The sequence below is a fragment of the Saccopteryx leptura genome, chromosome 9 (assembly GCF_036850995.1).
Source record: "Saccopteryx leptura isolate mSacLep1 chromosome 9, mSacLep1_pri_phased_curated, whole genome shotgun sequence".
Classification (NCBI taxonomy): domain Eukaryota; kingdom Metazoa; phylum Chordata; class Mammalia; order Chiroptera; family Emballonuridae; genus Saccopteryx; species Saccopteryx leptura.
The window spans coordinates 27740021-27758916 of record NC_089511.1 but is presented as its reverse complement, the minus strand read 5'-3'; the positions used below and the strand labels follow the sequence as shown (position 1 = coordinate 27758916).

Here is an 18896-nt window from a genome sequence, read left to right as displayed (position 1 = left end):
CAAACAAGAGTAAGTAGCTGCCATTTCTGCTTAAACTGGCTCCATGGAGACATCCTCCTCCAGGTGTCTGGTGGGGAACAGCCTGAGTGCCTTAACTGAGGTGACAAACCCCTTTTCGATTGGGTTGGTTTAACCTCTTTATACGTGTTTCAGAAAAATAATTTCTTCTTGGTGATAAAAAGTCGGCTGGAAGAAGCATTTCCTTCAACCTTGAAGTGACCTTAGTAACTGTCCCAGTAGGCAGGGGTTGTCATCCATTCTATCAATGGGACAAATCCCCTTCAGAGGCAATGCATCCTACATGATGCATTCCCCAAATGAGACAAATCTTTCTGATTCTCCAAACCACTGTCTAATCTGAGCTCAGTGTAAAATAGATTTCGGGCTAAGTTCTAGCCTTACTATCAACTAGCTCGAACAACCTTGGTCACGGTCCTTAACCTCCTTAAGTCTTGATTTCTTGATCTAAGAAACGTGGTTCATCATTGTATTAGGCTGTACCATAAGACACTACCAGTCTTCTACCATTCTTGACCTACCCTTCAAGTCCTTGTGAGGATGAAATGGGATGGCACATAAGTGCCGAGCTGTGCATGACATATAATAATAGGTAATTAATTTTAATCATCATCATCATCATCATTATATGATTCCAAGTCCTAACTAGGACTTCAGTGTCTTCATTTTAAATTAACAATACAGTTGTGGTAGTTGACCCATTTTCTCAAAACTTACCACAGCTCACTGTTTTACTTAAATTCATCTATTTTATCAGCCTCTAAGTATCACAATACATTCTGCAGAGAATTAAAATTAACCATGCACACAACAATGGCTATATTAATTATCTTGAGTAGAGCTAACATAAACCATTTTCTAAGAAAAATGATGTGTATTTCTTATATTGAGACAGAATGCTATAAAAATTAGTTACATTTCAAGGGACAGTGGGCTCTCATCAAGGATTAGCAAACCACAACCATTAGACCAAATACCAAATCCAACCTACTTCCTGTTTTTATAAATAAAGTTTTATTGGAACACAGCCATGTCTAGTCATCTACACTTTATCAGAGACTGCTTTTACACTCAATGGTCTCACTCAACACTCAGGATGAACTCAATTCTGACTAACTGGCTGCTAGAGACAACCTGACTCACAAAGTCAAAATATTTATACAGATATTTATATAAATATTTATTCATCTGATTATTTCAAAAAGTTTGCTGGCTTGTGTTCTAGTCCAGTGCTTTAAGAGATCATTGTTGAATACCGGCAACAAAATTAACATTCTTTGCTAAAGCAAATGACATCACATCAGCCATGCATGCATTGGTTGGATAGAGTGTGGAAGGAGGCAACCTCAGAGTACAGTAATTGGATTTACCCTCCAAAACTGGGTTTCTATTCTTCCTGCAAGGGGATTATTTTTGTGTGCCTTCAATTAACATACATCACTTTGATTTTACGAAATATTATAGTGATGGCTGAACCTAGAATTCTGTTGGGAAATCAAAACTGTTTGTTTTGCAAACATCACTGTGGTTAATCCAAACACATTTTCATGTATTCCTTAGCAATGATGACTTTTAATGATGGTAAATGGCTCAGGAAATTTTTTTCTGACAAATTTAATTGCAACAGGGCCCCTAATTAAATTAACGTAGTAATTTTTCTTCTCTACCAAAGATATATTTTTGAAGATCACCATCAAGCAGAGTTATCCAAAGGTCCTTAAGCTTCGTGACTATTGTAAAAGAGAGACAAAGCACAAGAAACGTGAGATGGCAAATGGTTTAATCCCCATATCTAGCCCCGTTCCTAGCACTGTTGTTAAGCACTAAATAAATTATGAGGGGGAGAGTAAAACTTAAAAATAGGCTGAAAAGGAGGGAAGAAGATGGCATGTGGAGTACTTTGGTATCCCCAAATCCACAAGCTTACTATTTGTATAGTATGTCCCACCGTACCTCACTTATTCAGGGCAGGCTGCTCCTCAAGCAACTCTGTTCTCCTGGTAAAGCCACCAGCCTAAAGCCAGGGGAAACAGATGAAGCAACAGCAAAGAAAACAGAGTCTAGCCATTTATTCTGAAAGAGAACTGTGAACTATCCTTTAAAGTCCATGGCTTTAATAACAATAAATGGGGAAAATACTCAGTTGAGTAATAAGTACTCTGGGATCCTCAGAGGAGCTGTCGTAACAACCTTTTCTGACTGGTTTTTGTTCTGCTTGTCACTTGTAGTCAACATGAAGCTGATTTCCTCTCTTCTCTTGATGGCCAGGAATCTCAAAGCTCATTCTTAGGCCTGATTTTTAATGAATGTGGAAGACCTTACGAGATCCATTCTTCCTCTATGATCGCATCTTGCTGGTCTACTTTTATCCCCTTTTCCTGTTTAAATAAGTTCCTTATTTCTATTTTATCACACTATATGTATTCTTTAAAATGCCTCAAATCATCTTAAGATCAAGATAACAAACAGAGCTGTCACATATATTAATAGCTGTCACAGACACAGTGTACAAGTTGTGTCTGGTTATTTCACACATTATGGCTGTTCTCCTCGTATATGGATAATCTACTTTATAAAGATCTGGAAAGTGAGGCCCAGAGATGCTAAGAGTTTCCCCAAGGCCACATGGCTAGTAAACAGTAGAGCTGGGATTTAAATCTAAGTTTAGTTGATCCCAAAACCCTATATTCTTTTCACTACACCAGAGGTTGGCATACAATGACTCTTGGGAAAACCCGGCCCATCACCTGTTTTGATAAAGTTTTATTGAAATAGTCATGCTCATCCATTTAAATATTGTCTGTGTGTCTTTCATGCAACAAAGGCAGAGCTGACTAACTGCAACAGAGATCTTACAGCCTGAAAATCTAAAATAGTTACTCTCTAGGCCTTTACAAAAAAGTTTGCTGACCCCTGTACTACACCGCCTTACTATGAGTTAGTATTATTATTTAATAAAGAATGAAAGTATATAATGTATTTTAGAAATGCTTTTTAAGAACTATATAAGAATTAATGACAAAAGAGTTCATTTTCAGATGATAAAATATTTACTTATGGAGGAAGTGTTCTTCCCTGATGTTTCTAAATACATTAAATGTTTCACAATATATATATTTTTAATAACTTAAGATGGAAAACATAGGATGGCAAACAATTAACTTGTAGACTTATAAAACTTTTCCTTAAAAAGTCATAATTAAGATCTAGATTTAGAGAGTTCATTATAGCTAAAATCTGCCTCTTTGTTTTTCTTTTCTCTTAGTTTTCAAACTGTGCAGAAAAGCAAAGCAACATGATCCTCTGTTAGGCAAACCAGAAATGGATTTCTCATGTTGAGCAGAGAGTAATGCAGATATGTTGGCTACGACATTATTCTTAGAATTGAGCTGGGGAGAAAAAGAAAGATTAAGCTATAATTTACACTTTGGTCTTCAGGGCAATTTATCCCTCAAAATTTGGAATTTATTTATAATTTATAGCCCACCCACTTCCATAGAAGGATTTGAGACAGCAAAATTTGAAATAGGAATCCAAGAATATTATAGCTGGGATTAGTACCTTCAAGTTCTGAAAGTAATTTAGTAAAAAGTGAAAATAAATAACCTTGTTAAAGATTTTTCTCCCTCCAATGTTTAAAAAGTAAAGAGGGTGGTAGAAAACTGCTCTTTTAACCTTTTATTTTAAACATCACTATTCCATATTATACTTTAAGTGAAAGAAAGCCTAGTTTCTTTAAATTGTGCTGTAGACAGGAAGTTGAAAAGAGAAAGTAGGAACCCATGATCAACAATAAAGTTCTAGAAACCTGTAGAACTGCCTGCATTATGTTAATATGAGCTTACTATCAATTTCCATTAATTTCCATGATGTAGCAAAGCCCTTGGTCAGTATTATAAGAGCTGATTGGTAACTGGGTCCCAAGCAATGAATCCGCTATACGTATGGGCCATCTCTAACTTTTCAAATTCCGGGACTGGAACCCAATTACTCATTATTTCAGGAATAGATGGAACTCAAACTATAAAACATCTGAAAAAGAAAATATTTATGGATCTGCTGAACTATTTCAGGCCCTATTCAAAATGGGTGCTTCTCAGTAAACTAAGCAGCTAGAACTTGGGATGAAAATGTGCAAAATCACCACAAACAACATATTATTATTTCAGAGCCCATCACAGAAAACCCCAGTATTTGGTCTGGATGATCAGTGAGGGTCCCAGCGCATCATACCCTAGTGGATGCCTCTGCCTGCCAGGCTGTGTGGAGTCTGGCTGCCGTCCAGGGTTGCAGTTTAAACAAAACTATCCTTCAAGACTTAGCTTGGTAGGGACTTACCACAGGCTTCGGTTTGGAACTTCCCAGTAATGCCCAAAATAATTCAACCTGAGACACACTGGCTGACCACCACCATCACTAACTCCTGTGAGAACTGTCTGGAAGCAGGCTGAGGCTTCCTGGGCTGACCACCCAGAAGAGTGAGCAGAGAATAACACAATAAATGAATGAAAGTAGGGGTCAGCGGACAAAGAGAGCGGAGGCAGAGGAACGGGCTGGTTTGGGTGTGCCGAGTCTGAAGAAAATTAGCTTTACAACCAGGCATATGCGGCCTCTTGTGGAAGACTTCACCACCACCCACGAACTATGCTTGCCAGAGAAATGAACAGGAAGCTGTTCACGTCTCTAGAGTTGTCTACCACTTCACAGGAAACAGAGACAACGACAGAACATGTTAAATGGCTCCCAGGTATCCAGTCATTGAAGTGTGGACTACAGAAAACTCAAGAGGACAACCAGGGCCCTTCACAAATACATGGTGGAGCAAAGTAGGTGTACAGTTGTGAGCACATGAAACTCAGTTTATTCTTGAATTCTTATTTATTATTGTATTTTCCATATGCACAACTGCACACATATTTTTGGCCCACCCTGTATATTGCACTGAATTTTTAAAGAAAAATAATTGAGGGGAAACCTAGTGATTAAAACACATTGACCATTTTCAAATCCTGATTTAAACAAACTGAACGAGGAAAAGAGAATAGAAATGTTTATTATTTTAAATGGTTTTAAGCTACTAAATTTCAAAGTAACATATTACTCAGTAATACAGACATCCACAGTGAAAAGTATGACTGGAGTGTGAGACTTAACAACAACAAAAAAGAGTTGCGTTCAGTTCAGACAGGCTTGGATTCAAATTTTGGAACCCTCTACTTGCTAAACTTGGGAAAGTCATTTAGACTCTCTCGGAAAAGCTGAAGCCTTTCAATTGGTAAAACAGAGATAAAAATGACTAATGCCCATGGTTAGTGCAAGAAATGAAGCACAGAATCCATGCAGAAGTTCTTAGCATACTGCCTTGCACAAAATAAACAAAAAGTGGATGAGAAGCTGTGATTCTGCAATGATCATATTGCAGTGCTTCTACTGAAAGGGCCTTCCTCGCAGCCCCGGAATGAAGAAGAAGATACCCTAGAAGAGGCTAGTCCACATCTCCTCCCTGGAAAAGGCAGACAGAGGGTGGCTCCGGAGTACTATGAGCTGCGTCTTCCACCACAGATTGCATTTCGCACCTGTTTCTACCTTTCTAGTCTCAGGTTGCATGACCTGCTGTGTGTCCCAGTGCAGGGAAAGACACGTGGGCTGAAGCATGGACCCAGGGAGCACACAGGACAAAAAAAGCCCGGCGGACTTCCGGTGTGCTCACAGACAGGCTTGAAAACAGAATATTAAATGGGGACATCCATGTGCAATTTAAATTTAAGGGTTATTTCCTCTCCTCGACCCACCATCACAAAAGGAAACTGGCTCTGAAAAGCAGCCTTTCTTTCGTTTGTCATTATGTTTCACACACCAGGAAATTTTAATGTCGAAAGATGGGAGGTGATTGTAAGAATAGAGCTACACATGTTTTTTTGGCAGCCCAGTCACCAGCACTTAAGCTCACTTCTGACAGTTCTCAGAATCTAAAGACCTGTAAGTACTAAACTGTCATCTGCCTATCCAGGAGAGATTTCACTTTGGCAGGATTTCAAATGTTGAAATCACTCGCTTTTTTTTTTTAATGCATATTTTCGCCACCATGCTATTTCTCTAAAACGAGTAAACCACTGCACTCTCCAGAGACATCTAAAAGGAGGTTTGTGCTACAGGGTTTGCTAAAGGAAAATCACTCTTGTTTCAGATCCTTAGAAGTACACAAATTCAAAGTCATTTGCTAAAATCTAAGATTAGGGCAAAATGGGTGACAGCTTTCTCCAAAAGTGTGGGCTTGGTGATTACAAAAGGCAGTTGCAGTTTGATGATTTTTGAACTACTTAATGGTTAAAAACTAATGGTCCCGTTAAGATGTGGAAGATGGTGCTATTATGTAACAGTTGGCTCTCTCCAGTGGAACTGCTCACTTACATCGTAGTCTGACACAGAATGGGAAGAAGTGAAAAGAGGCAGTGCATCTCAGCTCCTGCTAGAGCAGCATGGCGTCAGGGGAGAGCAAAAAAGTCAGAACTACATGAAGATCCTACATCTGCTCCCAACCTGCCAAGGGACCCTGTGAAAGTCGCTCACTTTCTCTGATCTCTGCTTCCATCACATTTAACTGAAAAGACAGGTCAGCATGGTGGTGAGTTGGGGCCCCGGAGCAAGAAGGCACATAGGATCTGAGCTGCTCTGTTTCCCAGCCAACTGCCTACAGATAACCCACCCACCTTTCTGGTCTTAATAGGCTGCATCTGTATAATAAAGATAATAAATAACACCTACCACAAAAGGTCCCTTTGAGGACTACATCAAAAAATGCATGCAAAGGGTTCTGAAATGTGTGGCCCAGGCACCCCCAAACTACAGCCCTGGGGCCGCATGCGGCCCCCTGAGGCCATTTATCCAGCCCCCCCCCCCACTGCACTTCCAGAAGTGGCACCTCTTTCATTGGTGGTCAGTGAGAGGAGCACTGTATGCGGCGGCCCTCCAATGGTCTGAGGGACAGTGAACTGGCCCCCTGTGTAAAAAGTTTGGGGACCCCTGGCACTGTGGCCCATAATAAGCACTCAATGAATGAGCTGCTACTGCTGTTATTGTGGTTCTTGTTGTTATTCCTTTTCAAACAACCACAGAAACATTAATTTGAGGAATCAGCCATGTGCAATGAAATACTGCTTCCTGACAACCAAGATTACAGCTTGCTTCAGGATAACTGGGCTTCCAGTGGTCACCCTTCTCTTCCCAAAGCCTGGAAAAGTGCTTGGGGCTTTGGAGATTCTCCTTACATGTGTGTTAAATGAATGAACATGGGAATCAATGAATGATGAAGTTACAAGTGAGCCAATGACTTAAAAGCTACTGCTGTATCCTGACCTAAGGCTCTCTGAGAGCTCCGGCCAGGGCTAGCAGCTAACATTGCCCAACGCTGCAAAGAGCACACACAGTAGGCTCACCCACTTCTGTGGACAAACTGAGGATGTTATCCAACTGCTTCTCTGAGTGCAGAGCCTGCACTTAGGGGATGGGGCAACTCTCACTAAGGACTCTAACTCAGCACTTCAACCTCAAGGACTCAGGCCACTTGCTTGCTCTAGAAAGGACTTTAGAGAGAGAGCAGACTTTCTTTTCTTCCACTGATTTGACAGAGAGAAACATCAACTCATTGTTCCACTCGTAGTTCCATTTAGTTGTGCACTCATTGATTGCTCCGCATATTTTTCCTGACTCAAGGATCAAACCCATGACCTCGGCACGCCGGGACGACGCTCTATCCACTGAACCACCTGGCCAGGGCCAAAAGCAGACTTCTTAACTGTCTAAAATTGCTGAGTAAGAAATTAAGCACAAGAAGAACTGGATCCTGGACAGCATGGAGGGGTTAGGTCTGCACAGCACCACACAAATGTTTGGTTGAGGGTACCTCCCTCACATCCATCATCGGCTTGGGGATCGTAACAGCGCCTAACCCAAAAACAGCTTGTCATTTATCAGCGTTCTCCAAATTCAGTCATTTTGGTGCCACTTTTGTACTATTATTAACTTAATCCTCATGTTAAATTCAACCTACTAAGAAAAAAAAATTAAATAAAGTTACTTTTTAATGAAATGTAAACCACTATGTTAAATAAGAAACCAGTATTGCCTGCCCTAAAAAATACAAGAGAACTGTAAAAATAAACACTTGGAAACAAAATATTATAATTAAAATAGAGCTAACCTCCACTGCTTGCCTCAGCTTTGGGTTTGAGGCCTGCTCTGTTAGAAAAAGAGGTAACATGTGATGGTATAAAAGTGTGCCAGCCCCTAGCTATGGCTTCCTCCTTCAGGCACACTGAAAGAAAGAAAAAAATTAAAAAGGAGTGAGTTTCTCACAATGAGAGCTCATGTTTTGGGGGAGCCCCGTCCATGCACCAAAAATCATAAAGTCATCACAGGTTTGCAAATCGGCAGAACCTTCTTCTCATGCTGATTCTCAGCCCTCTTGCAGCACTGGACAGTTGAGTTTTCTTCTTCCTGAATGCCATTAAAACATACTTTTCCATCAGTTTTGAGACTACAAATGTGTCTATGATCAGGATGCATCTTACAATCATCTGGCTTTTATTAGCTGCTTTTACTAGTGCTTTAATAAGGTCTTTTCTTTTTATCTGGGAAGCTGTTATCAGATGGATGGCACGTCTCATAATGAGAGTCAAGAAAATACGGGACACTGTAACATGGCCAATATTTTAAATGAGCCTTCTGCTTGGACGCCAAGATGACAAGACAGCCCTGCGTCCTCTCGCTTATGTTCATCTGATAGAGACGTTACAACGGTAAGATGTTAGGATCTATAACCCTCCGCTGGAACACTCACACATTCTTGGCCTTGAACGCTTGAGCAAAATGCTGCACGCTACGGAGCAGAGCGAGGTCCAGGGTCATTGCTTCTACCTTGGCTTTGTGCTGGAATGAGAGAAAAATAAAAAGAAATGATAAATAACAGCAAGTTTAGTTCATGGTATCAAGTTACAGTAAATGTGTTATGGAACATGTCGGAATTCCCCTGTTTAATATTAGACGCCCAGAGAGGATATAAATCATCGGAATGAATGGAAGAACGGGGCTTTTACTGCCAAGTTTAGGGAGGATGTGAGGCTGGGACTCGGCTAAAACTACAGGCTGGGGGTTGTGCTGTTTCACGCAGAGCACGGAAGAGACGCCTAAGGGTCTTTGGGCTAACGTGTCTCCTCTCAATCTGCATCCTAAAAAAAACCAAACTAGAATGATAGGGGAACCCCAGGACAAAGCCTGGCTGGTACAAGAATTCAGCAGAAAACATTTTAATCTCCAAAGCTGCCATTGGGATCCTAAAATGATTCCACCAAGATCGCATCAAAAAATTAAAGACAATTCATGTATACAAAGTACAAAAGCAGGCAAAGTCATTTATACCGATGGAACATGACTGGCCTAGATCCTCCTGGTTTAGTAACCGGAACACTCTATAGGCAGGTAGAGTGTTTGTGGATAATAACCATGATGTGAATAATGGCTCCTGTTTATGCAGAGCCTTCAATGCACCGTCTCACTTCATCCTCACAATTGAGAGAGGGGTTGTATTTCCCCAATTTCCAATGTGGCGTAGCAGAAATCACAGAGGTAAGAACTGGGGACAGCCAGTATTGACCTCAAGTCAACCTGACATGAAAGCTCAAGTTCCCTCCTGGGAAGAAATGAGCAGGACTGGAGCAGTCAGGCTATGAAGCAATCACGTCCCACACTGGCCGGCCTCCTAGCGCCGTTCTGGGAAGACAGGGCTGCCTTTCAGACTTGCCTTGTGTTTCTAGGGCACTCCCGATTTTTAAGTTTGGCTGGACTTCAGGGTGTGGAGATTAAACGCCATCATTTCTTAGGCCTATCTCCTCCAAAGATAGGATGCCAGGCCACCTGTTTGTCCAGGTAAGAAGAGCCCCCTAAAACAAACAGTTAACTTGGGGATTCTTGTCTAGACAGTGATGCTAACGTGAGACTAAGGAGAGTAACATGATACCTCTAAGACAATGAAGGGGAATGCAAACAGCACTACACAGAACACCCTCCAACTGGCATGTCTTACTCAGGGATGGATACAAACTGTGCTGGTGTGCTCAGTGGGTCTGTGGCAGTTCATCTTGGCCTCCTAGGTCCTGTGCTCTAGCCTAGCTCCTGAGCACTGGATAACAAACATCAAGGAGAGGCAACTGGGAGGCACACTGACTTTGGGCGAAATATCATTTCCAAGACTCCGCTTCCTCAGTTGCAAAAGGTACATACTATTGATCGACTCAGAGAATTGTGAGGATAAGTGTAAAACACCTGACATCTTATCTGGAAGAAAGGAGGCATTTAGTAAGTTTAACTAGAGAGGTACAAGGTCCACTGTGCCAACTTTTCCCTGATGCCACCCTGCAGTAGATGGTGGTCTGGGGGGATTGCCACATAGCATGGTGGGTGACATGACATTAATAATGTGCAAGGGTCATCCCTGAAGATCATAGCAGACAAAATCTCTTATGTGCTAGAGCAGGGGTCCCCAAACTTTTACACAGGGGGCCAGTTCACTGTCCCTCAGACTGTTGGAGGGCCGCCACACACAGTGCTCCTCTCACTGACCACCAATGAAAGAGGTGCCCCTTCCAGAAGTGCGGCGGGGGGCCGGATAAATGGCTTCAGGGGGCCGCATGCAGCCCGATGGCAGTAGTTTGGGGACACCTGTGCTAGAGGATCCAGGTCCCGTCCAGTTAACAGCCCAGTTTTAGAGAAAGGGGGCAGAGGGTGATTATACGGCTTCCCCAAACCCAGCAGCATACCAGTGGCAAAGGTACTGGCCCATGTGGATTTACATTCACCAGAAAATCCTGGCCGGTGAACAAATGTGCACTTTTCGAAAGGAGGAGGGGAAGCATTTCACTACTTTTAGTTTTGAGAACTAACAAAACTTGTGGAAACACAGGTTTTGTTAGTTTCCTGAGAACAGGGAATCTTCGAGCTGGAGGGTCCACAGCGAGGCAAGGCCAAGCCCCTTCTCCTATAGAGCAGGAAGTGACCGCGGGGGAAGTGAATGGACCGGAGTGCAGGTTGCACCCTGTGTAGGCAGCTAGTCTTCCAGGTGGGGGCAAAGCCCCAAATGCTCACTGTCTGAATAACCGCTATTTATATGATGGTTAACAGCAGAGTGCAAAGTCTGTCAAAGGCTAATGCATCCCCCTGGGAGATTCGGATGCCTTATAAACACTCAACCACCCGATTTGACATTCGGAGCTAGCAAATGAGGTGGCCTTTCCCCAGCACCCTGCGTCCTCTAGACTTGCTTCATGTGGAACATGACACTCACTGCACATACAGAATCTCACAGAACTCTGAATCACCAAAGGAAAGTCAAGTACTCATTCTGTTGGGGAAAGAGTGGTAGACACTGTTCCTCTCAGTCAAGCCCCCTATAAAAACCCCATGACATACATAGCTAAAAATGCATGTACAATATTTCCTCCCTAAAAGAGGGAGAGCATTCCCTGATGGTGACTCCAAGGCAATTTTCCAACAAAAATGATGGCACAGCGAACGGGACCTTTACATTCTTCTATCCACGTAACTTACAGCCATTCAGCAGTCTTGTGATCCTCCCTTCTCACTTTAAAATAAAGCACAGAGCTGCCACTGCCAATAAGAACAAAATCAGAACATACACATCCAGGGGGAGTAAGGGGTCGGCAAGCCATCAAGTAGTTCAACAGACCAATCCACCGGCTGTGGGTTACTAGGCTCCTGGGGACACTGATTCAAGCCCACACGCTATTACTCAGGTAGTTCTCCTGCCCTCGGTCTCAGGTTTCTGTTTCTCTCACTGACCCCGAGAAATGCAGTGAGACCTTGTGCAGGACAGTAAACCCAGTAAAAGAAAGATATGGCTTTTAGAATCAGGGTGCTGTGTGTGTGTTTCTGTGTGTGTGCTGGTGGGGTGCTTTTCTGATTATCTAAGAAATTTAGCAACTTTATAAAAGTGTTGATCGTGAGACACGCTATAAATGAACATGCAGTGGCTAATGGATCCCATTTTTGGAGGGATAATAAAAAAAGTATATTAAATCCCGCTGATTGCTCGAAGGCGAGAGATTCAATTGCCAATGTGAGCTTTTCTGCCAAGTCTGGCCTTGGATCTGGGACTGACCACAATTCACTTGCTTGGTTTAACTCATGAAATTTTTGTTGTTGCTGTTAACTTTACTTGGAACTAATTATAGACTCACAAGAACTGGTACTTAAGAGTGCCCATATACCCATCTCCCAGCATCCCCACGGGGACGTCTTACCATGTACACATCACACAGTACCAAAACCAAGGCATTGACATTGGCACGGTGCAATTTATTAGATCTCAGCCATTACAAAGTTTTCACCAGTGTTTGGATGCACTTATTTTTGTTTGTGACATCTTTGTATATAATTCCATGACATTTTATCACACGTACCCATTCATATAACCTTTACCACATCCAAGATCCAGAGATGTCCCATCACCATGAAGAAACCAGTGAGTTTTTTCTTAAGAGGTGCTAAAATTGGCACAAGCCATCGGGCCTTGTTTGGCTGGAGTCTGCTCTCTGGATTGGCCAAACAAACACACCCACAAAGTCCCAACCTAAAATCCTTTCACAGCTTGGAACGGCCAACAAGATGCTGTTCAGATTCCTTAGTGTGACTCACTCAGAGTCGCTGCATCAATCAGGATACGCTTCAATAGAGAACAACCTCTTCTACTCCCAACCTCCGCATCTAAAGACTGCACAGGATTATTACTCGCTCATGTTTCAGGCCCATCCCAGATTGGCGGGGTCGTGTTCACTGTGGGTAGCCAGGGGCCCAGGCCAGGGAAGCCTCCACCTTCTATAACATCCTCAGCCTCCACAGCGTGGGAACAAGAACATGGAAAACTGCATGTGTGATCTCAAAAACTTCCGCCTGGTGGTGATGGCAATTACTTCTGCTCACATTTTCATCGGCAAAGCAAGTCATGGGACTGCTCAATTTTGAGAAGGCATATCCTCCAAGTGCCCAGAAAGAGAAGGAATGGGAATATATACTGAAGACCAGTAATAACTAACACAAAGTCCATGACTCGGCCCTGTCTACCTCTCCTCAGGCTTATTTCAGGTCATGTCACACTTCACATTTTCATTAGTGATAGAAAAATTTTTTTTAAAAGACTGATGAATATGAATTTTAAAAAATGCACATAAAAGCCCACCACCCCAAAATAAATTGTTACCCTTCCATATGTCTGTCCCTTCTTCCTTTCCTACCTATCTCTCTAGCTATCCAACCATCCACTTAGCTTTAACAAAAAGAAATTTATATTAAGACTTTTGAATCTTACAATGCTATAAAATTCCTCTCTCAACCCTTCCCTAAATCCTCACCCTTTTTTTTAGTCACACCAACACACAAGCTTATCATCTCAGGCAAAACAGGCATGTAAATTTATTTTAAATTATGTATACAGATGCTAGTCCCCGTCATTTTCAAGCAGAACCGCACAGGTGGCGGCTCACGCATGAAACATCAGGCAACTTCTAAGTAGCTAAGAAGCCCACCTGCTCCTGACACCCCAGGCTCTGCTCGAAAGACAGAGTAATTAAGCAACCCACATTCTCTGCTTCCATTTCCTTAGGATCCAGGGACACTCACTGGTGGCACGGTTCACTGACATCCTCAATAGACCAAGTCTGCCTGGTCTATTCTTTGTGAAGTTCGAAAACCCGTCTCAGCGATGCAAGAGTGTGTAAGTACAGTCCTTTGATTGCTTGCTGTTGTTATGCAAGAGTGATCTCTCATACCATTTTATGACTATGAATTAGCCAAGTGTGACTCAGATGTGATAGCGCCTGAAACCAAAGGAGCCATATGGGGATTGTGTGGTATTTAAACGAAGAAATAAGAAGATGTTGTCATCCACAGTCACCCACAGTGGGGACTGCAGAGCCAGGCGGAGCTGGAACCATAGCCCAGCAGGACCCCGGAACTGGCAGGGGATGGACTTCATTGTCCAGGGCCTCTCAGCTGCCTTATTCGAAAACGGGCATTTGTCCTGCATGGCTAGAGTAAAGATTAGATATGATGCATATAAGGTATGGGGCACATAAATAATAACTATTATCATTATTATTTGGAAGGCCACTGCTAAATCCTGATGACCATTGCTTTTCCATAATAAAGCACATTAGTAATTGCAATCTCCCTTCTTTATTTCATAAAATTAATATGAGTAGCCCAGACAAAGAATCACTAGCAACTCTGTGATGGCGGGACAGGCCACCCCAGAGCAGGAGGAGGAGGCTCACAGAATCCCCTGGAGCCGTAGTTCCCCAGGTCCCAATCTCACTGAGTGTTCTGGGCCTAAAAGTTGTTCGCTACTTAGTGGACTCAAGCTGGACCACCTGGGTCTGAATCCCCATTCCAGACCTTACCAGTGGGGTAAGTGACTTACCCTTCTCGTGCATTCAGTTTTCTCTTCTGTGAAATGGAAACAATAGCACCTGCCATAGAGGGAAATGAGGTGTTATACGTGTAAGGCACTTGGAACAGTGCCCAGCACCTGATAAGTGGCTTGCAATTGTTACCAATGAATATCATGATTGTGATTGTGTTTGTTGCTTGTTCAATGATTATCATCACTGTAATCATCATCATCAGATGCACCAAGCTGTGTCACTCTTCATGGGCAGGACTGAGGGGGGCATGACGGGCCAACAGGAGCAATCTCAGAACTCTGGCCATACAAGTCCTTGCCTCCCGGCACCTCTACCCCCACAGCAGCCCTATGGGGCCATTTATTACCAACCACCCACTTCACAGATAGAGAAACTGACACTGGGAAAGCTCATCTTGCACAGCTTCATCCAGACAATAACTGGCAGAGCCACAATTCACACCAAACCACGTTTTAACCGTAATTCCAAATTCCAAAGTGTTCACATGACCCTCTCATCCTCTCACCCCTCAACCCTTCCTGCCACTCAGAGTCTCTCGCAGCAAGGCCAGCCGCCAGGGAAACCTCTAGGTCTGGAACTGCCCCGGGCAGGGACAGCACACGGTCCCGCCCTTGGTCAACAATAAGAGACATTTCTAAGAGTGAACTTATTCATTCATTCATTCATTCATTCATTCAGTAACACTGCCTCTAAAGGTAAATGCATACTCCATGGATTCTAACTCCTTCCTTTTTCTTTTTTTGTGCCATCACTGCAACATGTAAGAGAGAATATCTTACATCCATAATGTGCTTACCAGCAATGAAAGAAGAAAAGGAAATAACTCACAGCACTGGGCCTACAGAAAAGTATAAATAATTTCAGTGACCAAGCATATGAAAAAAAAAATACTAATTGTTACTTATAAATTATCACTGATTGTAAACTGCCTGTGAATTAATTAGCTGAGAATATATAGATGAGTTTTCTCTAGTATCCGAATTCTCCCCATAAAGAACCAAAAGTATTTGGTCTGGGAACCAGCTGGTGGGTGTTATGGGACAGGCTAAATGATATCAAGTAGGAGTAGACTTCAGAATACTCTCACCTAATATGAGACTTGCTTTCTCCACGGAGCTTGACCACTTTTGACACAGTCCTGTCTAGCACAATCAAGTCTAGGGTAAGAATAGGTCTTCGCTATATTGTATTGAAAGCACCATCTCTGAGCTGGTCAAAAAAGAGGAGCACCCAGTACACCTGTTGGAGGCGAAAGGACAGAGAATCCCAGATGCAATGAAGGGGTACAGGGAGCCCAGCCTCCGACACACCCACAGCAGCTTTACTTTCATCTACGAAGGACGTGCCATATACAACTGCAGGTGCAAGAGTTAGTGTTTAAGGGGAGTTAATGTGTATTCTCACTTAATGCCAATCTAGGTGGATTGGATGGGTGTGTGCCTACCCTTCCCTTACACTTATAGAAAAGTTCATTTCTGGGTGTCCTTTAAAAAGAAAAAAAAGCTCTCATTTATATATATTTACTGTTATTTATTAAAATATCAATATTGTTATTTATATTAATATAATTATTATTTAAAGGTGAAAATGTCATAAACACCTATGATATGAATGGCATTTAGTTTTTAGTTAATAGTAAACAGTAACTGTTAAAATGCACCAGGTCCCCCGCTTCACAGACTAGAAAACAGAGGCTGACAGAGTTTAAAGTGGCACAGCTAATAAGACAGAGACTCAGGTTTCCTAACGAGATGTGGTCCATTCCATAGCGCGTGTCTTTGCTGAAATACCACACTGTGCCGTGCCCTTGTCGTCATATTCTTCAATGTGTAACACCAAGAAGCTATCAAGAAATGAACATCACCTATCTGTTCTAATTTGTGTCTATTTTGTATCATATTTACTTCATGCATTTCGAATTTACAAGAGAAACTTATTGCTGCGAGAGACAATGTAACGAAGGCAATAATCTACATTCAGAGTTTATTGCTGATGGCATCCTGCAAATTCTAATCCAATGGGCCTTAATGGCATTATGCTGATGTCTCTCACCCTTCCACTTTACACACTCTCAGTCCCGATTTTACGTTCAGAAACCTTAAATAGGAGTTGTCACATTTACAACAGCAAGAGACACTGGCGCTGAGCACATTATTGACATGACATTATTCACTGAACTACGATGCAGACCTAACGAAACTGGTTTAATAATTCATCAATATCTACGTGGGACTTCATAACACTCATCTCTCCAGCATGATTTACGTGATGTTAATGGTGGCGACGGAGGGCTGTGTCTTCCCTGGGAAAGATAGGAGTAAACAAATACTTGCATCTACTTCCAGCTCCCGTACCTCTCAGCTGAACAACCCAAACCAGCAGCGTGAGCAAGCTGGTGCAGTTTGCCCAATCTTGGCCGAGCCTACAGACACAAAGGGTGCACTGATAACTGCTCTTTCTGATAGCACACCCAAGGAGTAAAACAGTTTGAGAGTATCTTTGATGGCTCTACACATGCGTGCCAGTCTGCATGCCACTGTGCATTTAACAAGAAAAGTGCTCTCAAGGAAGATTCCACATTTCAAAATAGGAAACAACACTAAAAATGATTCTGGGCAAAGCCCTGGGTTTTTTCTTAGAGTCTTCAAGGATAGGGGTTGCGGTCGCCATTCCTGACCTTCCGATTGACCATCAAGCATTGACCTACACTCCTGGACCCCCACATACGCCCCCAACTCTGTCCTCCCCCCACCACCACCAAAATACAAATATCCCTAATAGAAAAACAATGACAACTCTTTCTTCAATATATACAGGTTAAAATGTTTGCCTTGTGTTGGTGTAACTCAATTTCTAAAATAAACTTTATCAACATCTATAGGTAATTGCAAGGCTGATTTGAAGAGAAATTGCACTGGCTAACAGCTTATTTAATTTGGTATATGAGCTCGGTGCCACGTAAAGCAAAACTATTAAAAATGCTTAGACAGTAATTGGCAATATTTTGCACTCCAGATAAAAAATGCTTATCTTGCCAGAAACTAACAAGAGAGTGAAAATATTCTAAAACCTTCCAATTTCCCTCTATGCAATGTATTCACTCTGCAGCTTAAAAACAGTTTAAGGAAGGACGGGGAGCGGCACGGGGGCTCGACAGTCAACACGATGGTGCATTTATGCCTTGCTGTTGAAGAAAGAGACTCTTTTTTTTTTTTCACAGTGAATTTTTCATTCTAATGTAAGTGATGATTTACGTTAACTATAGGTAAAGCATGGTTACATTTTCCTGAAGGATTGCAGGCAAGTAAAGAGAAGTACAATAAGTTGAAGCGTAAAAGCTTTCTCTGTCATAATATTTATTATAATGGCATATAAAATAGCTGAAATAAATAATAGATGACTAAAGGTAAATTCATATGATAAAGAATCCTTCAGCAGACACCATTACTTTGACTGCTCTAGTTTTATACACAGTTGAAGACTCTTAATAAACAGGCCCTATATCTTATGTAAGTACTGGAAACATCAAAGATGTGCTTTAAAGGCAACATACTGGACATCAGCTAATTTACTGGATAATTATATTCTCAATAAGAACAGTCTATATATTTTGAATATTTAGTAGCTGTGTCCTTAATGAAACTTGTTAAGCATTGGAACCCCCTACTCCAGGTTGGTCATTGATAAAAGAAAAAGTGCCCCACCCCCAGATTCAGAAAGGGTATACAGCTCAGAACACAGACATCTGGGGCCTGTTGGTTATCTGGAGATAGGTCAATAGTGGTCAAATTGAATAGAAAGAGAAAAACAAGATGTGTCTGCTCTGATTTAGAGGATTCTGAATTCCACGTGAAGTCCGAGAGAGCCTCAGATGGAGGGAGATATTATTGTGACAGCCCTCAGAATGGAGAAAATCATACACATTTAGACCAGAGCCAGCAGATTCATTCAGAGGTTCTCAACCAGGCGCATCAGGAAAAAGTATAAAAACATTTCTGGTCCCCACAACTTGTTGGAGGAGTGTACTGACGTCTAATGGGCAGAGGTTTGGGATGCTGCTAAACATCCCCTGTACAGATAGCCCCCGACCACTGGCGCCAGGTGTCAACAGAGCCCAGGGTACCTGTGTGAGCTGGTGAGAGGAAAGAGCTCTGATTCACCCTAAGAAGTTTTCAGGTATTTAAATTTATCTTTACTGGTAAAAATAAAATTGGTTCACTGAAGAAAACACAAATAATGCAGAAATATGTAACACATTACTGTATTTTTCGCTCCATAAGGTGTACTTTTTTCCCCCAAAAGTGGAGGGGAAAATGCCCGTGCGTCTTATGGAGAGAAAAATATGGTATTTTATTAGATATTTTAACACACCATTTGGTTCAGAAT

General features: G+C 42.1%; 1 protein-coding gene across 5 annotated transcripts in view; it reads right to left on the bottom strand.

Moving 5' to 3' along the window:
- WWOX (WW domain containing oxidoreductase) overlaps positions 1–18896 on the bottom strand; it is a 1014498-nt gene that overhangs the window by 744690 nt on the left and 250912 nt on the right. For all 5 annotated transcript variants that reach the window (XM_066349487.1, XM_066349490.1, XM_066349489.1 and 2 more), the window contains exon 6: positions 8858–8946. In XM_066349487.1, coding sequence (XP_066205584.1) covers positions 8858–8946 — 89 coding nt within the window. The remainder of the gene's footprint in view (positions 1–8857; positions 8947–18896) is intronic.